General features: G+C 39.0%; 1 protein-coding gene and 1 long non-coding RNA gene across 6 annotated transcripts in view; one reads left to right on the top strand and one right to left on the bottom strand.

The window, feature by feature from the left end:
• FGGY (FGGY carbohydrate kinase domain containing) overlaps positions 1-25,214 on the top strand; it is a 517,954-nt gene extending 492,740 nt beyond the window's left edge. For all 4 annotated transcript variants that reach the window (XM_074265798.1, XM_074265799.1, XM_074265800.1 and 1 more), the window contains 2 exons: positions 16,885-16,946; positions 25,018-25,214. In XM_074265798.1, coding sequence (XP_074121899.1) covers positions 16,885-16,946; positions 25,018-25,102 — 147 coding nt within the window. In that variant the 3' untranslated portion in view covers positions 25,103-25,214. The remainder of the gene's footprint in view (positions 1-16,884; positions 16,947-25,017) is intronic.
• LOC141541571 (uncharacterized) overlaps positions 3,776-25,723 on the bottom strand; it is a 74,568-nt gene continuing 52,620 nt past the window's right edge. Inside the window, exons 1-5 of one of the 2 annotated variants that reach the window (XR_012481840.1) lie at positions 22,472-22,525; positions 18,482-18,669; positions 7,389-7,446; positions 6,068-6,172; positions 3,776-3,936 (exon numbers count right to left, since the gene is read on the bottom strand). This is a non-coding gene — a long non-coding RNA (uncharacterized LOC141541571). Of the gene's footprint in view, positions 3,937-6,067; positions 6,173-7,388; positions 7,447-12,692; positions 13,021-18,481; positions 18,670-22,471; positions 22,526-25,723 lie in introns of those variants that run through there. The other variant, XR_012481839.1, reaches the window with a different exon arrangement.

The raw sequence follows: 25,723 nt of genomic DNA, 5'->3' as shown, positions 1-25,723 counted from the left end.
TCATGATGTCAGAGCTAAGACTCTAGAATAGAGAAAGTTAGAAAATGAAACATCAAATGTTCTACTTTGACTTTAAAGAACAAGAAATTAAAAGTCTAAGCCCCTAAATTTTGAGATAGGAAACCGAGTCTCTAATACATCCAGTCCAACCTATATCAACTTAATCTGAGTTCCCTCTCTGACATTTCTGACAATTAGTCATCAATAGATTAGAGGGATAATCTGTCATCTTCATTTTGGGAAGGCTCTGATTATTAAAAAGTTCTTTTTTTATTTATATCAACTTTAAATCTGTTTCTTTGCCAACTGGACTCATCTCCCAGATGTCTACTTTTTAATAACAAGCAGACAAAGTCCAATCTCCTCCTATGTATGTGTGATAGATCTTCAAATATATCAAGACATCTGTCATATTCTCCTAAATCTTTTCTTCTCCAAGGTGAGCCATTTCAGCTCCTTCAGCCAATATCCATATGACCTTCCTCTGGGCATTTTTCAATTTATTAAACTCAAAACCCTGGCATTCAAGACTGAACACAAAACTCCACTAGTTATTTGATCATCCCCTCCCTTGTCCTAGACAGCCTGACTTGCTGAATGTAGCCTAGTTTCACATGACCTTTTCTAGATGTTTATTAATATACTATTTGCCTCAGTTTCCTCATCTGTAAAATGATGTAGAAAAGGAAATGGCAGTATCTGCTAAAATAAAAATCCATGGACAGTATGGTCCACAAGGTCAAGAATAGTTGTACATGACTGAACAACTGAACAATAACAAGAAGCAATATACATTGAGCTTGTCATGCAGTAAAATCACTTAATTATTTTAGTGCAGGGGTCCCCCAAGCAGTCTTTCCCTTCCCCATCTTATGTTTGTAAAGCTTATTTTCGAACACAAATGTAAGATTTTTCATTTAAATGCATTTTGATTAGTTTTATTGTCCATCAAAATATTTTTTTTCAAATCAGAAGCCTAGAATATTTTTAATTTTCAAAGAAAGATCCACATTCTTTTCCTAATTTCTCCATTGATATAGAAAAAGTTTACAAACCTTTATAACCAAGAAAAACAAATTTCCACATTAGTCAGGCCTAGAAAAATGTTTCATTCTTCAACCTGAGCTCTCTATAAGGAGATAGGAGATCTGTTTCATTATGAAATCCCTGGAATTGTGTGTTATTGGAATTGTGAATTATTGCTCAAAGTTCTTAAAGTTTTCCAAGTTGTCTTTATATTGTTATTTTAGAAAGTGTACTTTGTAGTTCTTATTCTCCATCCATTCATACTAATCTTCCCTGACTTTTCTAAGACCATCCCCTTTATCATTTTTTATGACTCTGATTCATGTCCCATAACTTGCTCAGCCATTCTCCAGTTAATGGGCATCCCTTCAGTTTCCAGTTCTTTGTTCCAATAAAAGAGCTGTTTTAGATATATTTGTACTTTTTTTTTTCATTTTTCTTTGCTCTCTCAAGGCTATAGATTTAGTAATGGTATCACTAGGTCAAAAGATTTACACAGTTTAATCAATTTGATTCCATGATTCCAAAATAAAAAGCCAATATTCTTGTCTATCCATTTAATGATTTTAATACTACATCTGCCCTCCATCATCATTACATTTCTGCTATTCTTCTAGAAATAACTTCTTCCCCTTGCGTCTCCTGGCAGTTTGTTTGCTCCTCCATTCCACTGTCTGAGCCCAGCCTTAGCTCGACTGTAGCATCAACAAAAATCCACCATTCACAGTAGATTGTAAGTGGTCATAATCTCAGAAAACAGAACTGATCTAAGACATCAGAGATGGAGCCTCCATCTGGGGCTCTAAAAATAAGTAGCTGTGGGCCCTATGGCATATCAATAACTTCCCTTCTCTAGGATTCATTTTCTCTAAATGCAAAATGATTGGGTTAGACCAGCTGGTTTCTGCCAGCTTTAATATTCCACGAGACTGTTAAGTTTCTCCTAACTCGACATCAGGGATAATCCAACCTGGCTCATCAAGAAGGAACATAAAGCCAAGGATGCTTCATTATTGCCCCTGCTAATAATAACAGAAGGAAAAAAATCTTTGAAAAAAATCTCCATTGAGGAGCTTACAATGGGTTTCTTCAATTTCACAAAGATTTTTTTTAGGCTATTATCTGAAAGTTGTCATAGTGAATAAAGAACTGGGCTAGAAAGCAAGAAGACCTAGCAGCTAGGTGGTTAGGTAAGTGTTGGACATGAGTTCAAATCAGCCTTAGAAACTTGTGCGACCCTATGCAAATCATTGAAAAAAATATCTTCCTCAATTTCCTCATCTGTAAAATGGATAATAATGCTACTTACCCCCAAAGGTTATAGAAAAGATACAGTGTGCTAAGATTTGTAAAATATTTTACAAATCTTAAAGCATTATATAAGTACTATATATACTAAGTATATAATACTTTATTGGGATTCATCCCTTTCTCATATTGGCTGGGTGATCCTGAGCCAGCCTCCTAATTCCCAGAGTTCCCAGAGAACCCTCTCAAATGATAAGTTGTAGAACAACTGTAAAACTGTAGAACTGTAGGAACTGTGCTGGTTGCTAGGGATAATATAAAGGCAGAAATGAAGACTAAGCAATTTATTCTTCTGAAGGATATCATGAATATGCTGAAAAGTAATGTATTTATAGAGTGCCAGACCTGGAGTTAGAAAGATGAGAGTTCAAAGCTAGCCTCGGACACTTAACAGCTGCGTGACCTTTGGCAAGTCACCTTACCCTGTTGGTCTCAGTTTAAATAAGCCAGAGAAGAAAATGGCAAAGTACTCTAGAATCTTTTACCAGAAAAACCCCAAATGGGATCATCAAGAGTTGGATTGATCAAAACAACTGGAAAACATATTTATATTATTTTATTAACAATATGTTTATTATACTATAGCTATGTTAAAATATTATAGATATAAATCACCCCAGCTAAAATGTAAGCCCCTTGAGGATGAGCATACTTTGTTGTTGTCTTTCTCTTCCCAAGAACCACCAGCACACAGTTGACTCTTGCCAACTGCCTGTACATCAATTGACAATACAAAGGAATTCCAGAAGCCAGAGGGTCCCAGCTCCCTCTGTCTCCTCTGTTCCCCATCCTGGCCATCACGGCCATCTTTGTCTCAGTTTGGAAATACTGCTGGTTTGTGTTCAGGGTACACTGTGATATTAGCACTGACTTAACCTGTAGCATAGTCCCTGGGGAAGTTAGAAAATGAAAAGCTTTATTCCACCCCAATTAGACTTTTCTGTATTCCTTAATATGTTTTCACATTAGGCAATTGGCACTTGACTGAGGTTTCTTGAAGGATATGAATGAGAGACAATGTGGGGAGGGGGACAGAAGGCAGAACAACATATTTTTGATCATACACAGTAGATGTGTGACTGGGCAAGTTGCTGTGCTCCAGACATCCTTGATGGGCACTGTTAGAGAGCTTCCCCATCTGGGAATTCCCTAGGCCAGTGAAATCCTAGCTCTAGACCTTGTCTGTCCCATTGCTAGTTAGTGTAAGGTCACCCCAGGTCTCTGAATACACAAATCTGGAAAGGCCCCAGATTTGTAGCAATCCTACCATTGGCTATGTCATGATGGAGTCCTGTGATTGGCTCAGGAGGAACAACAACTCTAATGATGAGTCCTGTGCTAGAGAAGGCGCCCCCATTGTCAGACTCCCAGAGCTGTCCTGAGTCCTGAAGCTCCAATAATGGGACACAGGGAAATGCAAAACCACAGGCCACCACAAGGGTTTGAGAGGAATAAGATGAGCACATACTGTCTTTAATAGATGGAAATGACATGATTTGGACTGAATGCCAAGACATTCAACTGAAATAAGGCAGGAGGCAGGAGTACAGACCAGCCATTCTTCTCTTCCTCTTCTCTTATTTCTCCCAAATGACTGAGAACCTGGAAGAAAAAAAAAAAATACAATAATAATATATATATATATTTTAAAGTCTTAAACCACACCCATTTGTCTCTTTGACCTTAGGACCTCATGATCTATGGAGATTTTGGGTCTAGGTAGGTCACTACACATGCTACTGTCATCCTGTTCCTAATTCAGGTTTAGGCTGGATCCCACCCCCATAGTTCCCTCTTTCTCTTCAGGAGATTATGCAGAACTTCCTTGTTAGGATTACCAGGTGAGAACTCAGGTTGTCTGGACAATTACAAGGTGAGAACTCAGGTTGACTTAACAGTTCTCTGGTTCAGACCTTTGGCTCAGGCTTTTAAAGGGAGTTTACACCTTAGGAATTCTAAGAGGAACACGTTCATTGGTTGTAAGTAATTCCCACAAGCCCCTGGGAATACCCACAAGTCCATTCTCTGGGAGGATAAAAAGAAGCAACATTGAGCCTGGAGGGCAGTCTGGACTGGGGAAGGACAAGAGCTGGAGGAGATTCAGAGCCAGGATTCAGGAAGAAGAAGAGGCTGGCTGGAGGCTCCAGAAGCCTCCCAAGAAACCTGCTCATAGAGGAAAAGATTATACAGAAAAGAAGCCTCCTCCCAGAGAAGGATCACAACTGAGAGACGATTAGAATTTTACACCTCCTGAGATGTGAAGCAGCTGGAGAGCCAGCTCTAAAGTCAGAGAAGGTGTGTGCAAATCCAGCCTCAGACACATGCTGCTAACTGGGAGATAGATCCTAGGGCAAGTCACATAACACTCTTTGCTTCAGTTTCCTCATGGAGAAGGAAATGACCAACCACTCTAGTTTCTTTGCCAAGAAAACCCCAAATGAGGTCACAAAGAATTGGATGTGATTAAAGTGACCGAACAACAACATGGGGGGAAAAACTACCTCCCAGAGCTAAAGCACCCTACTCTCTTCTCTCCCCACTCTGGGAATCTATAATTGTATGTATTATCTCTATATATTTATATCTATATGTATATATATATATATATATATATGTATATATACACACACAATACATATGGATGTAAATACATATAAACATGAATATATATATTTATACATACATAAAGATAAATTTATACACACACATGTGATTCCCAGGGACTTTGCAGCCAGCTCAGGCCTTGTCCGATAACAGTAACAGTTCTCTTTATAGTATGTTAAGGTTTACAAAATGCTCCCCTGACAACACTCCTGTCAGGTAGGCATTATAGTTTTCTTATCTCCACTAACAATGGTTAGTTTACACATGGAGTCACAAGCAGAGCTGCAAGCAGCGCATCCCAGCCTGCCTGGAACTTGTCCAGCTTCCATGGGAACATTCTCAGGGTATCTGGGGCTGTCACTTTGAGGAAGTGCTTTAACATCTCAGGTGTGAGTGTAAGTCTGGGGCACTTGCCAGGACAAAGCTATTTCTGACTGGATATTTCTGACTCGCTGATGTGACTTAGCCAGAGCTGCCCCCACCCATCCAATGTTATCTAGTTGCTTTTTTTTTTTTTTTTTTTTTCCTTAACTAAATTTCCCTTGGAAAGGCCTGCTTCTTTTGGCTCAGATCCCTAGATTTCCAGCTGCAATCAACCAATCAATATTTCTTAAGCACCTACTATGTGGCAGGCATTGTGCAAAGCACTAAAGATACAAAAAGAGGCAACCACAAAGGCAATCTCTGTCCTCAAAGAGCTTACAATCTAAGAATAAATAACATGCAAATAAGTGTATGCAAAACAAGCTAAATGCAGGATAAACAGGAGATAACAGAGGAAAAGGTATTGGAATTAAGAGGGGTTGGAGAAGACTTCCTTTTTTAATTTTTTTGGAAATTAATATAGCTTTTTATTTTCAAAACATGTCCCTAGTTTTCAACATTCACCCTTGTAAAACGTTGTGTTCCAAAGTGTTTTCCACACTGATCCCCCATCACCCCTCCTCATATGCACTACATCCCAGTTAATCTTGGTTGTTCGCTGTTTTCTGAACACAATTCATTTACCACCTCTGATGCTTTTGCTCAGACTGTGTCCCATGCCTCCTCCCTCACTTCTACCCCGTAGGATACCTAGACAAACCCTCCAGTTCTTGGTGCTCCCAAATGTAAGTGGTTCACTCCTTACCTTGGGGCCATCCTGGCATCTCTGAAAGTCCATTCAGTCTCCTGCCCAACCTTCATGGGCATTTCTCCAAACTAAGTCTTTTTCTGGCAATGAGAACTCTGTTTTCTTTATATTTTAAGGAGGAAGGGAGAAGAAAGGAAGAGAGGAAGAGGGAGAGAGGAAAGGAAAGCAGCAAGAGAGGGACAGAGGGAAAGAAGGAAAGAAGGAAGTGAGGGAAGGTGAAAGAAAGAAATGGAGAAGGGGAAGGGGAGCAAAGGGAAGGAGGGAGGGAGGAAAGAGGAAAAGAAGGAAGCAAGAGGGAGAGAGGAAAGGAAAGCAACAAGAAAGGAAGAGAGGAAAGAAAGGAAGGTGAAGGAAGGTGAAAGAAATGGAGAAGAGGGAAGGGGAACAAAGATAGGAGGTAGGAGGAAAGAAGAAAAAAAGAAGGGAGGGAGAGAGGGAGAAAGGAAAGGACAGGAGGAAGGAGGAAGGAAAAAGGAAAAAGGGGAAAGTATTTTTTAATAGGCACAGAGCAGTAACTACTCTGAATTATACAGAAGGTAGGATTTCTTGGATATTCTATTCTGGTTTCAGTTATTTAAAAAAAAAACAAAACAGCCCCGAGTAACACACACACACATATCACACACACACACACACACACATATATAAATATATATATATATATATATATATATATATATATATATATATATATATATATATATATATATATATCTCACACATATAATATATATATATATGTATAAAATATACACATACATACAGACACAGAGAGTGTGCAAGGCTCCAACTGGGATTTCACGTTCTCACTTTGGCAAAGACCTGAGAGCACAAGTGGAACCCCGGCTTGCAGGAGGAGACAACCACCACTAAACACCTTTTCTGGGTGAGTTTGGGGAATTGAGCTGCTGCTGATGTCATTGGTAAGATTATAGAAACTGTAGGTCTTTGGGACTGGCAGGCTTCTTCTAAATCATTTAGTCTAACCTACTCAGGTTACAGATGAGGGAACAAAGACCAGAAACAGGGATTGTGCAGGGTCATATAATGAGGAAAAGAAAAGGGAATAAATGTTTATTACATACCTACTATGTGCCAGGCACTGAGCTAAGCACTTAATAAATATTTGAGCCTAATGGTAGTTGTGAGACAAAGCAAGCTCTGCAGATTTGCAGTCCCACTTCTCATGGCAGTCTCACTAATTAAAACTCCTTCCCTCCAAAACAAAGATCCTTAAATGAAAATAACTTTCTACTCATCTAAAAATTTTGCTGACTCAATGCTGCCCAGAACAAAAAGGCCTCCTGGAAGTTCCTACCTGAGTGCACAAAGAGCCACATCAGTGAGCCACAGTGTGGCTCCTTTGCTTGTGAGTTCTAAAGGAAAAAGGAAAAAAAACCTATCCATCACAAAGAACATATGGAAGAAATCAACAAAACCCTCTCCAGTTCCCCATAAGTAAGATCTGTTTTTGCAGAAGGTCATAAAGTAAACACAGATGCGGCAAAACCAGTCGCCAGATGGTACCCTGATATCTGGAACTAAAGGTGAAGAAAGCTCCACATATTCATACAAAGATGCAAGAAATCACCTACCTGAAGGGCTCCCTCCCCTTTCAGCAAACCCCCTTGGGAGTGGCTGCTGGGGTCACGGAGTCCCCAACCATGGAGCCTTAGATATAAGAAGACACCATGGGGGAAGGCAACAATAGAACAATAAGAGATGGTTGCTCTCATTGGAGAAGGGAATGATTGGTCATGAATCCAGAGGAGACTAGGAAAAGAAAGAGGTGATGAGAAGAGTAAATGAATGATCCAATGACAGTCCATGATTATAGATTCAGATGTGTAAGGAAAAAAAAAATAGTTAAGGCCTAGGAAATGGAACTCTTGGTTGATATCCTGTGTCAAGCATGTGACCTGAGCAAGACACTGTGTTTTTTACCTCAGTTTCCTCACTTGTAAATGATGATCATCATAGCCCTAACCTCCAAGGGATGAAAAGAGGTATCTGTGCAAATGTTAACTATTTCTAGAAGAGTGATTAGAAGGTTAGGCTCAGCCTTTCCTAAGTGCTGGAGGCAAGAGTCCATCGCAAGTTGAAGTGCAGGTCCAACACACATCATCCCTGCTACTAATGACCTGGACCCTTTGAAAGACCCATGATTCATCAACATTCACGACACTTTCTCTGCCACAGAATGTCCTGATTCTTCCATTTTTTTTTCCAATTTTGATGGATGAAAGATTAAGCTCCTTGTGGCCAACCTTCTGGCAATCAGCCTCTCTTAAAAATATTACTCCTAGTTATACCTTACCAACATGGTAAGCGCCCATCTCCTCCCCAAGTCCCTGAAAATACTGGAGAGTTCTGAAAGGAGGACTGCAAAAATTAGATAGATGGGCCCGATTTGCCATCATTTCTATAATTCAGAATGTTTCTATCAGTACCAAAGATGTAGTAACAAAGAACACGGAGGCACATATAATCATGGAACTTTTTATACTTGAAAGGGCCATTAGAGATCCCCCAGAAAAAACCCATTTTACAAACCAAGGGTCAGAGAAAGCACTCAGTTTTCCAGAGGTCACGCAGCAAATTAGCATCGGTCAGAATTTTTGGATTCTGAGTCTGGGCTCCTTTCCCCACAGCACACTGTCTCTATTAAAGTAGTTGAGAGAAAACAGATTGAATTTCTACTTCTTGTGAACCCCAAGTGCGCTGATATCCATAAACGCAGCTGGTGGGGTTGATGACATTTCTTTTTCTGAAGATTTTTGTTTTTGTTGTCGTTGCCATTGCTTTAAGAATAGAGATGATCTCGAATAAATATACAAAAATAAATATTACATTTCCAAAGTAGAAAAGTCTCTGAACGTACACAGTCCTTTTATAGTCTTCATTGTGCTTCTATTCTTGCTCTTCCTGTCAGAGGCAATATGGGGCAATGAATAACATCTCTAAAATGTGGGTTCAAATCTCACCCCAGATATTACTAGCTTCATAAGTCATTAAGCCTCTCTGAGCCTCCATTTTCTGCTCTGCAAAATGGGATGGTAATAGCACCTACTTCAAGTTAATGTATTCAAAATGGTTTTTCTATTTGTGTTGAAGAGAGTTGGATAGTACAGTGGTTACCACATAGGATTTTCAATCAAGAAGTCCTAAGTTCAAATCAAGCCTCAGATACTTCCTTGCTGGGTGACTCTGAACAAGTCATTTAACACTCTGTCTGCCCCAGTTTCTTCATGTTAAGTGGGGATATTAATAGCACCTTCCTCCCAGGCTTGTTGTGAGAATCAAATGAGACTGAAAATCTTTAAGTGAAATGTAAATTTTAGCTATTATTCATTATTAATCCTAAAATATTTAATAAATCAGACATTTTTATTATTAAGCTAGAGCCCTCTAGTCTCTTGCAGCTAATTCAGCTTCTATATAATCTCCCAAGAATTTCCTAAAGTACACATCTGACCATGTCCCCACTTCTTCTCAATTAACAAATACAGATTCTTATTTGATATTCAAAGCTCTTCAACATCTGCTCCTAATCCTTTCCCGTCCTTCTTAGACAATATTTCCTTTCATATTCTCAAAGGTCCAACCATACCAGCCTCTTTAAGAACTGACATTTGTAAAACCTTTTTAAGATTATGAAATGTTTTACAAATATCATCTAATTTGATCCTCACAACAATCTGGAGATAGATGCTATTATTATTCCCATTTTACAGATGAGGTAATTGAGGCAGAAATTTTAAGTAGTTTGATCTGAGTAAGTATCTATAGCAGGGTTTGAACTTAGTTCTTACTGACTGAAAGTCCAGTGTTCTCATCACTGCCTTAACTAGCTGCCTATTGGTTGTTCTTCATATATAATTGTCTTTCTCCAATCTCCAAGCCTTTGCACTGACTCTCCCCTATGCTTTGTAACGTACTCCTACTCATCTTGGTCTCTGGTTTCAAGGTCATCTACTTTATGAGTTTCTGATCTCCTAGTCATTAGTAGCCTTGGATTCATTCAATATAAACAATTTTCCATATAGTCGGCGTATTATCTTTACAGCGTATGTACTTGACGAAAATGGAATACAAGTTTAAACTCATCATTTTAGTAGATGGTTCAGGTGCCTAATAAATGCTTGAAGGATAATTAATTGATTGGTTTACTCATTCATTTCTAAAATGAGGGAATCCTATTAACTTTCTAAGAGAAGATGAATTGCCCCATATTCTGTTCCTTCTCAGTACCTACTTGTGATGTGTTTGGGGTGCCATATTTTAGAAAAGGGATCGATAATATCAAGATTATCCAGGAAGGGACAATCAAAATGGGAAAGGTTTCGAGTACCTACTGTATAAATCCTACATAAAGAAATGAGATTTTTTTTTTTTTTTTTTTTTGCTAAGAGAAAAAAGAGTTAGTAAAGAAATGAAATGACAGCTGCCTTCAATATCTAAATGGCTGTCGTGAAGAAGATTCAATCCAGCTTTGTCTGGCACACAGTAAGTGCTTAATAAATGCTTATAATTGCTTATTGACTCCTGCTTGGTCCCAGAAGACAGGGTTAGAAGAGATGAGTATTAGTAGCAGAGAGGTAAACTGAGGCACATTTAAGGGTCTTTGCCTTTGCTATCTTACTAGATTCCCTGATGCGATCAGATATCTCCATCTAAGTAAATGCTTCCTCCCATCTGAGCTGCCCTCACACAAGGGGCTGCTTAAAGGTGTCTTGGGCTCCCACTCGTTGGGCATCTTCAGGCAGTGGTTGGGTGACCTGTCTTGCTCTTGGAGCCCTTGTCTCTAGGCTCCAGATGAAAAGCTCTTTCCACCAATAAAGGTCTTGTGGTTTCTTCTGTACCAGTGACTTTCCTTTCATGGCAGCCATTTCTGTGGAGCAGTATAAAATGGGGGTTCATTAACCAGCACGTCTCCTACCCCACCCCCACAGCCCTTGGAAAGAGAGTGGGGGCTTGCCCACTTTGTAAAAGATGAGAATCTGGCATGGGCTCTCCCCTCACAGAAGGACTTTTTTCTTTTCCCCTGAGGCTCTAATGGAGAAGCAGGGTGTTTACCAACTCGGAGCTCCCCCAGTCTTGAGACTGGGACAAAGAGTCCGGATCCATGAATGTGGTCTTTTATCGGCGTGGCCACAGAGCCTCTATGTTCTTCCCCCCGAAGCCCCCCGCTAGCCTTTGAGACGTGACCATCAAATGCGAACTTTCAGGGTATAATTATAGCATTGCCTTTGTGGAGAGAGAGAAAAGAAGTGATTAAAATGCTATTTTACAAAATACTTTGGTTTTTGTCGCTGTTGTTGTTTTAAAGCTCCCATTGTGTGGGCCAGAAAGAAAGAAGCCCATGAGTGCGCCCATTGTGCTGTCTAGACACGCCAACAAAGAGCGTGGCATGCTTTCCATTGGGGCGGCTCGGCTCCTGCGGACAGAAGCAAGGGTTCGGGCCCGCTTCAAAGAAAGCCTTTCTGAGGACGGACATATTCCAGGGGCCTATATTTAGCCTTTTGTCAGCACTTCTAGAATCAATTCATGTAAGTGGCCATAATTCCATCAAGGCTGCTGCCTGAGGCTTGCTCAAGTTACTGTTGGAAGCAAATTATTTGGACAAATTAGAAAAATCAGTTGGGCCCTTTGGGATGACAGCACTGAGAATGTCACCGACATCTTCATATTAAATCTCTACAGTAACAAAAAGGAAAAAAAAAAAAAATCTTCCAACTAGACAGGATTTCATTGGTTTGGGGACTCCTGCAAGAGGAAGTTCCTTCTCCCAACATTGGCTCCTGAGTCCTGTTCAGGGATCCATCAAGGAGGTCTGGGGTAGATTTCAGGGAGTCTGGATTCTGGGTGGGGAAATAGCGCATCTTTAGGTTAGTATCATGGATTTCCTTGGTAATCCCATTATCTTCTCTTACATATTAAAAACAAACAAACAAACAAAGTAAAAAATGATCTTTATCTACAAAGAACCAGAGGAAAATGGGCTGTGCTTTTTGCTCCACCCTCCAGCTATGGATTCCTATCTATTCAGAGGAGTCTCAGGCTACTGAGGGGGAGCTGTGAGTGCTCCTGGAAGGGTTGTTTTCTGCTTCTTCTTGGGGTGGAGTAGAGGGTGTTACAGTGGAGTGGGCTCCAAAGAATATAGCTTATAGGTACCAAAAAATGAGAAGTTTATGGAGTTGTTCAGGGCCACACAGCCAATATATACTACTAGAGGGACTTGAACCCAACTCTTCTCAGTTGATTATTATTATTTTGCTGAGACAATTGGGGTTAAGTGACTTGCCCAGAGTCACACAGCTAGGAAGTGTTAAGTGTCTGAGGCCAGATTTGAACTCAGGTCCTCCTGACTTCAGGGCTAGCTGCGCCATAGTTCATTCTTAATTTGCTAAACTGGGGGTTCTTTTCTGTCATGGCCCTCTTTGATAGTCTAGTGGAACCTATGAACCCCTTCCAAGAACAATATTTTTTAAACACATAAAATAACATATATTGGATTTCTAAAGAAATTTCCCTAGAAGTTAAATATAATAAATATATTTATATTTTTGATGTATTATAATGTTAATTAATATAAGTAATTAAATATATTACAATATAGTTATAAAATACAATTAAAATAAGTTTATGGCCTCCTGGTAAGAATCTACTGCATCTGCAAAAGTTCCTTCAGACTCACCATTATTGCCAATGTAGCTGGCATTTTTGGAGAGCTTTAACACTTAAAAATTGTTTTCTATGTAGTTTTTCATTTGAGCCACAAAAGCCTGGTTGGGATAGAAGCTCCACAGGGTGAAACAGACTCAGGAACAGTAGGTGACTAATTTAGGGTCACGTGGCTATTGAGTGTGTGAGGCAGGATCCAAATCCCCTGGCCCAGATTCCTCTGTATGTGTTCTGCAGGCTAAGGACATTTAGAGAGCCCTGGCTTCCTGGAGAAGGGAAAAAAATGATGTTTGGATTTATTTAGATCACTGCATTTACCTGCTCTGTTCTACTAAAGTATCTTGAGGATTGGAACTGCTTTCACTTTTTCATTTAGCACAATACCTGGCAACCAATTGTTATTGTTTTTGTTTTCCATTCATTCATGTCTGACTCTTCTCTTGATGACCTCATTTGGGGTTTTCTTTTTTTTTTTTTTTCCCAAGGCAATTGGGGTTAAATGACTTGCCCAGGGTCACACAGCTAGGAAATATTAAATGTCTGAGGCCAGATTAGAACTCAGGTCCTCCTGAGTTCAGGGCTGGTGCTCTATCCTCTGCACCACCTAGCTGCCCCCCATTTGGAGTTTTCTTGGCAGAGATTTGCTTGCCATTTCCTTCTCCATCTTATTTTACAGATGGGGAAACTGAGGCAAACAGGGTTTAATGACTTGCCCAGAACCACTCAGCTACTGTCTGAGGCCACATTTGATCAGATCCTCCTGATTCCAAGCCCACAATGCTAACCACTGCACCACCTCATCGTCCTATTCAGTAAAATGATAGGATTCCAAATAAGGACACTAAAATTGCCTTAAATAGTGTAGAATTCTATAAGGTTAAGGAATCTTCCAATTAAATAATTATAATAATTATATAATGCTTATTATTATATTATAATTTCCTTTTTTTTTGGGGGGGGGGGGCTGGGGTTAAGTGACTTGCCCAGGGTCACACAGCTAGGAAGTGTTAAGTGTCTGAGATCAGATTTGAACTCGGGTCCTCCTGAATTCAAGGCTGGTGCTCTATCCACTGCGCCACCTAACTGCCCCTATTATATTATAATTTAAATAATTATCTCTGGGGCTCCAGAATCTAGGCTGATTCCCAAATCTTCCACAATATGCTTCTCTCACCATGTACTAAACAATGTTGTAAGATGTTAAACTGCATACTCTCTCCATATCTTTCCTCCTATGGCTTTCTTCTATTTTACAATACCCTGTGATCTGTTCTGCCTTTGATTTTACTTTTGTCTCTGCCCACGAAATAAATAGGTGTGGATGTGTGTATGTTATACATAGGGAAGCTCAATTGCATAATAGATTGAACATTGGCCCCAGAATCAGGAGGATCCGAGTTCAAATGTGGCCTCAGACACTAACTAGCTTTGTGATCCTACGCAAGTCACTTTACCTTATTTGCCTTCATTTTCCTCATCTGTAAAATGAGCAGGAAGAGGATCTTTGTCAAGAAAACCCCAAATCTGGTTATAAAGAGTCAAACACAACTGAAAAACAGTAACAAAAATGTCACACAAATATTTAAACACATACACACGCGACATACTCCATGAAAGTTGCTTGTGACCAAAGATCTTTGGCTACAAAAGGTAAATTCTGTTGGTCCAACTTATAATTACAGTAAAAATGTTTAGGAAGAAGTTAAAATATCACCATAAAGATTATTTCTTCTACTTACGATAATGGAAAATCAAGAGAAAATGATAGAGAAATCATATATAATCATAATAAAATAAACAAATACATGGAATTCAAGCTACTGAAACATGCTGAAGACAAGTAAATGCAATTATAAAATACTTGTTATATGTTGAAGGCAATATAACAAGTGATTGTTACTGCTCAGGGTTGGGCCCCATGACTACAAATACAATGAAAGCGATAATATTACCTAAAATAATGAGCATATTTGGTACTATGCCAATTGAACTGGACAAAATTATAATAAAATTCATTTAGAAAGGGGAAAATCTAAAATTCAGACATAATGGGGGAATGAGAACAATGTGGGGATTTTCAGAACAAAATCATATTATAAAACAATAATAATCAAATCTACTTGGTATACTTTAAAAATAAAATAATAGATCAATGTAACATATAATAAGCAAAAACTGGAGACAGTTTTTCTGTCTTCTCTGTCTCAAAAAATCAGTGTTCAATAAAGCCTGGCATAGAAACTATTTGTAGAAAAACACTTTAATTTTACAAATCTTTTTAGAAATCTGGAAACCAATTTAGGCCAAAAAAAAAAAAAAAAAAAATTGGGAGAGCATCTTGTGCATGATTTGGCCAGCATAATTAATCATTCTCAAAGAGTACTTCATAGAAAAGGTCATATCATTTTTGAAAGTTAGAAAATAAAATTGGATGGAAATATTGTTTACAACTGAAACAGGAGATCATTTTCTACCAAACAAGGGAGAGAAACAACTATGAAAGATAAAAGAAAAAAGAAAATAACACAAAAAATTGAAAAGCTTTTTCATAAATAAAAGTAATGCAGAAATACAGAAAAGAAAGGCAACGTGGAAAAGAAATGTTTGCTTCCAATATTTATGATCCAGGTCTCATATATAAGCTCTATAGAAAATTAAACCAAATACCCAAGGCCACAAGCCATTCCCCAAAAGATAAATGTCCCAGAATAGCAGTACTTAAATGTTTTGGTCTCAAAACTCCTTTACAATCTCACATACAAATGCATATATGAATGTATACATTAGTACATTAGAAATTAAAGTATTTTGATTATGAAAATAGTTTTGAGTTCATGATCTAAAAGGATCTTGATGATCCTAAGGATCATTGGATCACACACTAGACTATCATATGAAGAAAAAGATCTCAAAGCTCTAAAAGGATCTCGATGACCCTAAGGATCACTGGATCACACACTAAACTAGCATATGAAGAAAAAGATCTTAAAGCTCTAAAAGGATCTTGATGACCCTAAGGATCATTGGATCACACACTAGACTATATGAAGAAAAAGATCTCAAAGCTCAAAGGATCTTGATGACCCTAAGGATCACACTAGACTAGCATATGAAGAAAAAGATCTCAAAGCTCTAAAAGGATCTTGATGACCCTAAGGATCACTGGCTTACACATTAGACTAGCATATGAAGAAAAAGATCTCAAAGCTCAAAGGATCTTGATGACCCTAAGGATCACACTAGACTAGCATATGAAGAAAAAGATCTCAAAGCTCTAAAAGGATCTTGATGACCCTAAGGATCACTGGCTTACACATTAGACTAGCATATGAAGAAAAAGATCTCAAAGCTCAAAGGATCTTGATGACCCTAAGGATCACACTAGACTAGCATATGAAGAAAAAGATCTCAAAGCTCTAAAAGGATCTTGATGACCCTAAGGATCACTGGCTTACACACTAGACTAGCATATGAAGAAAAAGATCTCAAAGTTCTAAAAGGATCTTGATGACCCTAGGGATCACTGGATCACACACTAGACTAGATCTCAAATTAAGAATTCAGACTAGTGGCAACCATGTAAAACATTGCTCCAGATCACTAATAGTAAACAAAATACAAATTAAAGCTCTTCTAAGCTTTTACTTCAGCACCTAAGAGATAAACAATTTATGAAGCATCTACTATAGCAGACACCATAATTAGTTCAAACATAGTGAATTGACAAAGATGACAGAATACCAGAATAGTCAACACTGGGGATGGGGACTATTCCATGTGGTTTCAGACCTGGCTCGGATGTCAACTGGTTTTGCTGAACTTTATTTTTCTTGACTAACCTTTGCTATAAGAGAAGGAAGAGAGAAGAGAGTTTCTGGTTTGGCTTGGTTTGGTTTGATTTTCAGATGTAAATGAAATGTAAAAACAAAGCCATTAAAAAAAAAATTATAAGATCGAAAAAGAAAGGGGTCAAAGGGATTAACTGAATTTTGAAGTGGTTTTTTTTTTTCCTAAACTCTAAATTTTCTAAATTAATCCAAGTCTGAATGTTCTTATTTGCAAAATATCTTTCTCTGGTGGTGACGATTTGAAACAAAAGCCTACTTTGTCCTGTGTTTATTGTTTAACAGGAGGCAATGGCAAGAATGGGGAAAGTTGGAAAAGTTGTACTTCCCAGATCTGAGGAGAAGAGGTAAGAAAGCATTTTTTACACATGTCTTGTGCTTAGACATTAATATCACTTCCAGAGTGGTCATATATCATATTCAAAAAACATTTATTCATATGCCTTTAAACAGCTCATAATCTAGTAAAGGGGAAGAATTATAATATGGACACAGACACCCTGAGTACAAAATATTGGGACAAAATAGAGAAGGTAATCTATTACTTTAGGGAACAAAAAGAAGGTAATTCCAACTGTGGAAATTGGGAGTATTTATAAAGGCTCTGGATCAGAAACTGAGCCTCATTTTAACAGGCAGAGATGAGTAAATAGACCAAGAGATCATTCAAGACATGGGAGAAATTGTTGGTCCAAATGCTCAGTTTGAATGGCAGAGACTCAAATTTTTAAAAATTATAAAGCTGGAATGGATATTAGGGGTCTTCTTGTCTAAGCCCCTCTTTTGAAAAATAAGGAAACTGAGACCCAGGATAGATATAAAGCAATTTACTGGTGGTAAGTTTTGAAGTGGGATTTGCACCTGATTCTTCCTGCCTTCAAAACAAATATTCTTGTTTTACTACTTTAATAATGTTAATAATAATAAAAATTGTTTGTGTTTATATGGCTCTTTAAGGTTTAAAGACACTTTCCATGTTTCCTCATTCGATCCTTATAACAACTCTGAGAGGGAAATGTTTTTATCTCCCCCCCCCTTTTTTTTTTTTAACATTTGAGGAAATGGAAGTCGCCATGTTGAGCAGGGATCTCTAGATGTCAAGTTACATAAGGTTGGACTCCAAGTGCAGGGTTCTCACTATGATACTAAGTGATCTAGGATAATCATCTTCACTTCCTGGAGGCCTCAGGCTCCTTCTTGAGTAAAAACAGAGATTGCACTGTGGATTTTGTTGCCAAGTCATTTTCAGCTGACTCCATGATACCCATTGGGATTTTTTTTTTTTTTTTTTGGCCAAAGATACTGGAGTAGTTTGTCATTTCCTTCTCCAGCTCATTTTACAAAGGAGGAAACTGAGGCAAACAGGATAGTCACTTGCACAAAGTCACACAGTTAATAAGAGTCTGAGCCTGGATTTGAACTCAGGAAGATGAGACTTCCCAACTCAGGTCTAGTGTTCTAAGCAATATGGCACCCCCTAAGTTTCCCTAAATGACTCCTCTCCTAAATCAATGATTCTAAGATGAACAGTTATCTGTAGATTTCTGGGATCTGATCAAGGAAAATTCACTGGGTAGGGACCAAAAGAAAGGGTGCACACTCATTTCTGTTTTTATCTGGTTGGAAACCAGAACTCTCCTATGAGCTGGCTGATTAACTTTACTTTGAAGCTGGAAGCCCAGGAATGTGTGTTCACTCTGTGGTTCTACGAAAGCATCTTAGTTTTGGAATGAAAACCATGTTGCAAGTAAGCTTGAGACAGAAAGAAAAAAACATTCAATTCTGTAATGACATCTGAGAATCAATCAAGAGTCCCCCAGAGCCAGGAGCCACAGCCATGGTTAAGGTCTGTGATTGCTCTCCTATATGAAGAATGACTTACCTCAAAATAAATACAGAAGGAAGCTCATCAATACTTGAATACATCTGCTGCTAGGGGACTCACTTCTTCCCAAGCTATCGCATTGAATTATGGGCTAGCTTCATCAGGTGATTTTGTATGGCTCTGCCTCAGTTAAGTCCAATTCACACACGAGGGACATTTCTGATGTTTTTGATCCCCTTCAAACCCTAAGGATGGACAACAACCAGAGGCAGTCAAGGAATTAGCACCATTTATTTGCAGATGAGGAAATGGAAACTCAGGGAGGGAAAAGGATTTGCCCTTAGCAACCCCTGTCCATCCCTTCTCAGACTGTTACCCATGGCTCCCCTGTACAACCCATAATCCAACCATAGGGGTCTTATTGCTGTCCCTATTTAAGACATCTCCTGGGTGTCCCCTTGGCATAGAATGTGCTCCATCCTCAACTCAACCAGTGTGTATCCCTACGTTCTTTCCAGACAGTTCAAAGTCCATACCTTCTGCATGAAGCTTTTCCTGACCCCATCTCCACCTATTACTACTTCTTTCCAAAAAGTCTTTATTATTTAGTATAACAGCTTACATCGCTAAATAGGTATATGTAATATGTGTGGTATATAATATGTGTATATGTGCATATATAAGCATATGTAGATGTATATTTATATATATATATATATACATACACAAACATATTTGTATGGAGAGAGAAACAGAGACATACATAGAGCAGGATTGAAAGAGATAAGATGAAGAGACAGAGAAAGAGAGGAACAAACACATAGAGAAGGATTGAAAGAGAGAAAGAGAAGGAGGAAAAGAGAGAGGAAAGAAACACAGACAGAGAGACAGAGAAAGGAGAGACAGGAAAAGACATAGGAGAGAGACACAGAAACAGAGGGGGAGACAAAGAGAGGAGGCAGAAGGAGAGAAAAAGAGAGAGAGAATATAGACATAGACAGAGACAGTGACAAAGAGAAGAGAGAGAAAGAGATAGAGAGAAGAGAGACAGAAACAGAGTGGAGACAGGGACAGAGGGAAACAGAGAGACAGAGACAAAGAGAGGAGAGAGAGATAGAGAGGGAGACAGAGGTAGACAGAGACAGAGACAGAGACAAAAGAGATAAGAGAGAAGAGAAACAGAAACAGAGGGGAGACAGAGACAGAGAGACAGAGACAAAGAGAGGAGAGAGAGAGAAACAGAATAGAGACAGACAGAGGGAAGACAGAGGCAGAGACAGAGACAAAGAGAAGAGAGAGATGGAGAAGGAGGGGGAGACAGAGAAAGAACACATCCCCTGGCTCTCCCTATATAGAGATCTATGACACTATCCATCTATACACACACATATACCTACATATTGTCTCCACCAATACAAAACAAGCTCCTTGAGGACAGGGTCTGCCTGTGCCTCTGTGGCCACAGAGCCTAGCACAGTCTGGAGAACAAAGCAGTGGATTACTCAACGCCTGTTGGTTGATTGCTCCTAGGCCACAGGTGAATGGAGTCTCATTCATCCCAGCCGAGAACTTCTCCCTTTCTGGCAACTTCTCAAAAAAGCTTAGAGTGCTGAGCAAAAGGAAAACCAGAGCTCCCTAGCTCTGTTCACAGAGGCCAGTCCCATTTTCTCTCTTTGTCACAATTTCCTCAACTTTAAAATGAGGGGCTGCTGGGAGAGCTTTGAGCTCTAGATCTAGGATTCTGTGACTTTGAACTTTAAGTTGTTTAGTATCTTGGATCCATGGAGATAGCTGGCAGTTTATCTGACAGCAGACCACCGAATATTTAGTGGATCAATCCACCAGCACCATGTACCAAGCTGGAGATGCACTCGTGCATTCTGGGATACCTGACGCCCCCTTCGTCTCTGCTTTTCCACAATTCTGCAAAAATCATGAAACCTGAAATTGTACAAGAAGTGCTGGGGCGCCATCTTCAGATGTGTTTCATGTCTTACAAGCAAAGACAAAATAACCATTTTTGAATCATGAAAAGATCTCTAGCGATTTTCATTCTCTTCGAGGGACAGAAATCAGCTCAGAGGTATTGATTGGGAGCCAGAATGAACTTTCGAGGTCACTGACTCCAAAGCCCTCAGTTTAACAGCTGAAACTGGGGAAAAGAGTGAATTGCCCAAGATGTACCAGGCAGTAGACAGCAGAGACAGAATTTGAATCCAGTTCTCAGTCTCAAGAGCCTCTACTCTAACACACACATATAGGAAATAACAAATTCTTCAAAAGGTGTCTTCAGTGTAGATGCTAATCCTAGTCCCTTCCAGAGTGCAATAAACCTTTTTTTCTTTTGTGTGTTTTTTTTCCCTGAGGCAACTGGCGGTAAGTGACTTGCCCAGAGTCACACAGATAGGAAGTATTAGGTGTCTGAGGTCACATTTGAACTCAAGTCCTCCTGATTTCAGGGTTGGTGCTCTATCTACTGAGTCACAATAAACATTTCTTAAGCTCCATCATGGACCAGCCCATGGTGCTGGGCTCTGGGGGACACAAGCTCAAAAGATGAAAGCATCCTCCCTTGAAAGAAGTTTCCATTCTAATGGAAGAGACAATAAATATGATTCAAATATCTGCAGCATGAATACAAAGAGAATTAATAGAAATAAAAACAAAAGAGTTTAGGAATAAAGAGCAGCCTCTGAAGATGAGGATTAAACTGTTTTGAAGACAGGGACTCCATGAAGTAGAGGTAAGGGCCATGTACTCCAGGCATCCCTAAGGGAGATGGCCAGTGGAAAGCCAGGGAGATGCCAATTTGTCCAAAGTGCTGAGGATGGGAAAGGGAATAATAATAAGAGTAAAAAGAGAGACTAGGGCCAATCTGTGGAAGGCTTTAAAAACTAAACATAAAAGTTATTTCTTCTTGCCTAGAAGCAATAGGAAGCCAGTGGTATTTATTTAGTGAGAGAGTGCCATGGTCAGATCTGCGCTTAAAATATATATATATATATTAATGGTAACCAATCTTCCTTGAGGAGTCTGTCATGTCTTAGCCAAGTTTCTCCCCCCACAATAGCCACAATCCACATCTGAACCCTATCCAGCCTTTTCCAGACGGGTGCAATGTGGGAGAGCCTGAGGACTTCTGACCTAGTTGAGGGGTACCTCTGAAGGAAGGTACCACTTTTGCCTTTCTTTGCATCCCTAGGGCTTAATACAGTACTTGGCATAGAGTAGGTACTTAATAAATGGTCGTTGATTTGACTTGATGTCAAACATCAGAGATGGACTTTAGTGGAGGAATCCCACATCTGGAAGCTTAAATAGTCATTCCACATCTGGCTGTAAAGGTCACTTTACCCCCTTGTGCCTCAGTTTTCTATAGATCAGATGTAGCGTCCATAGGGGGGTGTTGTCAGAGTAAAGGAGCTATAATTAATGGCGGCATCCTACAGCTATAGAATATTGGAAATGGAATCTGGAGATTCAAATCCTATTTCTGACAGTTAACAGTTGGATGATCCTAAGGACGTTATTTAATCTCTCTGTGCCTCAGTTTCCTCATTTTAAACTGAGGGAAGTGGAGTCAAGTTCCTCTATGATCCTTGGGAAGACTTTGAGGTTGTTGAAAAGATGGTGGCAGATATAGCTCAGTTAAACGGTTAGTTCAGAAAAAGCTAAGCACAGTGTGACCAAGTCTCGGAGTATCAGATGCCAGATTCATGCAGTCAATTTGGGTATCTTCTTCCCAGAGGCCCCCAAAAGGAGTAAAGCCCACGTGGCTTTGATTGATTCCATCTAAAAACTAGCTCTTCTGACTGAGACCAGTAGTTTGACATCTCACCATTTGAAAGGTTTCAAACCACTTGTTTATGTTTTATCTACACTTGTCCTCTCTGGCCATGAGTATCCTCTTTTGCCACATGGGTAGGACCAGCTTTATGTTCATAAACAGGAATACACCCCACTTCAGATAAGTGTCCTTGGCCACTTCCAAATATCCCCTGGCTATGATCAAGCCTGAACCTGACACTTTTTCTCCAACAATCTGACCTGAATTTGATGCTGCTTGCTGTTCAGTCTGCTCCATTCCCATAAGCTATGCTCTCTAGCTGGACACCTAATTCATCATTTCAGTAATATGTGAAACATAATCTCATGCTATTCCAGGAAAGAAAATATATTGGGTTAAGATTTTTTCTTTTATTAGATAATCAACACCTTTTTCCCCAAAAAAAACCCACCAAAAAACAAACCTTTTTTCTTGATTTTTATTTTGTCAGGTTTTAAGTCTGAGTGTAGGAATACAATTTAAAGAGTATTAATATCTTTTAAAAACTGTTTCATTATTAAAATGTACATTAAAATATTATCAGGACCTAGGATTTCATTAGTATAAGAAACTTCCCAATGAGGAAATTTTTCCTCTAGTACAGATCAGCATAATATCTGCAGCGTAAGAGTCTTAAAGAAATACCCAGAGAACTGGGAAGTTCAGTGACTTCCCTAGAAACACACAGTATGTGGCAGAGGAGGCTCAAAAATCTGTTCTCTTTCTACTTGATACTGCCTTTGGGATAATGACGAGAGGCAAAATGATAAACAATAGAGTTTTTGCATTTTGAGATTTGTACATGTAATATTGGGAGAGACCCCATGCTTGGAATTCTCTCACTCCTTGTCTCCACTTCCTAGATTCCTAGATTTCTTTCAAAGCTCAGTGAAATTGTCACCTTCCTTCTTCCTCAATCCGCCTTAATCTCAGGGTCTACCTTCTGAGATCACCTCCAATTTATCTGGAAGATGTCTCGTTTCTACATTGTAGTTTGCATATAGTTTTCCATTATTAAACTGTGAGCTCATTGAGGATACCTTTTATTGTTTTTTTTTTTTTTGTATCCTGGGAGCCTGTCAAAGTGCCTGGTACATAGGAAGAGGTTAATAAATGTTTGTAAAATGACTGACATGGTGTAGTGGAGTCAGGTAGACTTCTATTAAACACCATTTATTTTCCAGGCACTATGCTAAGTCCTGAGGATATCAATTCAGGCAAAAGACAGCCCTGTTACCAAAGAACTCATAAGAGAATGTGTAAACAACCTGGAAAATAAGAATATGTAGAATTCAGTGGTCCTCAAACTTTTTAACTAAGGGGCCAGTTCATAGTTCCTCAGACTGTGGGAGGGCTGGACTATAGTAAAAACAAAAGCTCACACTCTTTCTCGGCCCCTCAGCCCATTTGCCATAACCCTGCGGCCCACATCTGGATCACAGGCCGTAGTTTGAGAACCCCTGAATAGATTGAGGGGGAAATAAAAAAAAGGCACTACAATTAACAAGGAATCAAGAAATGCTTTCTAAGGTCTCAGTCTCCTGTGTTTGCCCAATGGGACAAAATCTTAGATTCCCAAAGACAAACTCAGTCTTGAAATCTCTATCCAGATGGAAAATGCTGGTGACTTTATATGGTGTCCTTAACCGGGCCTTACCTTAGAAAAACTTATGACCCCATGGACATTGTGTGAAGCAATTTTTTGACTGCAACAAATTTCAGATACCATCTACTAAGGCTTAGGAAATTATAGTCTATATCAATGGAGGCACTACCCCAATACTAAACTAAAAGGTCCTTGGAGTATTGTATTATTTGTGTCTCCTATTTGTGCTCGCCATCTTCCTCTGGATTGATTGCCATTGGTCAATGCCCTGAGGATGAGAAACATTCTAACCTCTCATTTTGTGAAGACAAAAAGATCTGAGACATTGAGAAAAGGAGACAGCATGGGCAAGAGGAAAGTCAGAGTCCCTGGTGTGAAATCCTGGCTTTGCTCCTGATAATCTGGATGACCTTGGATAAGTTAATTCCCATTTCTTGTTCTCAGTTTCTTTATCTGTAAAATGGATGGAGTTGAACTGGATGATCTTGAAGATTTTTTCTAACTCTAAATCTATTATGGAATAATCTCAAATAAAAGCAATAAAATATGCCTTCAATATGTGGATATTTATTAATTCAGTCCTCAAAGAACACAGTAGCTAGCACATAGTAAGTGCTTAACAAATGCTGTGTCTTTCTGTCTAAATATTGAGGACTCCCCATGAGTCAACAGAGGCACTATACTTAAGCTAGCTCTTCCACTTACAATAACAGCAATATGAAAAGGGCACCCAAGTGACACTTAGGTAATACCCTGGATAGAGCACTGCACCTTAAGTCAGGAAGAATGTCTTGAGTTCATATAAACCCTCAGATACTTAATGGGTATCCCTGAACATGTTTCTTAAACTCTGTCTGCCTCAATTTTACTCATCTGTAAAGTGGGAATAATAATAGCACCTACCTTCCAGGATTCTTGTGAGGCTCAAAGGTGATATCATTTGAAAAACATTTTGCTAACCTTAAAGTGGTGTATATATATATATATATATATATATATATATATATATATATATATATATATATATATGCGTGTATATACACACACATATATATTAAAGATCAAAGAGCTTTTTTATGTTTTCTTGAGGATAAGCAGCATGTAAAATGTTTTATTTGGGGCTCAACTGATTTATCAAATTTACTTTTTTTTTAAATACAGATTTTATGACAAAAAGTACAAAGTATTCTTGAAGCTTGTTGAACACCAGAAAGAATACGCAGCCATCATGAACGACCACATCTGAGCTGTACTCTGTTTGGACAGAAAGGTTTGGGGCTGAGCTCTGCTTATGTAATTTCTAAAGGGATAAGACCACTCCTGTATCATCTTGAATAAAAAAGCCTGAGATGTGAAAAGCTGGAAATAGAGTCATCCATTTAAAGGTCTTAGGTATTTCTCCAATAGCTTGAGATGGCCACTGAGGCTTTTCCTACCTCTGCACAATTAAGGAGCTATCATTTTGACTGAAAACATATATGTGATATATCCAATATGAGATATAGCTAAGTATAATTTTGAGAGAAAAAAACAGTAAGGGAGGTAGGGAGGGAGAGAAAGAGGGAAGGAGAGAGAGAGAGAGAGAGAGAGAGAGAGAGAGAGAGAGAGAGAGAGAGAGAGAGAGAGAGAGAGAGAGAGAGAGAGAGAGAGAGAGAGAAGGAAATAAAGAAAAAAAACACCTTTTTTTATATATGCCTGCTGTATGCAGGGCACTGAGCTAAGTGTGTATTGGGGAAGATGAGGCCCACTACAGTGACTGCATTCATAGAGTCCGCAGCCTTGTAAAGGGATTAGTGACTAAAATAAAATGTACAGTATACAGTTGTGTGTGATAAGTCTATTGAGGAATGACAAAACAAAGTGTTAT

The sequence above is a fragment of the Sminthopsis crassicaudata genome, chromosome 4, assembly GCF_048593235.1.
Source record: "Sminthopsis crassicaudata isolate SCR6 chromosome 4, ASM4859323v1, whole genome shotgun sequence".
NCBI classification, from domain to species: Eukaryota; Metazoa; Chordata; class Mammalia; order Dasyuromorphia; family Dasyuridae; genus Sminthopsis; species Sminthopsis crassicaudata.
This window is presented reverse-complemented; position numbering and strand designations above follow the sequence as displayed.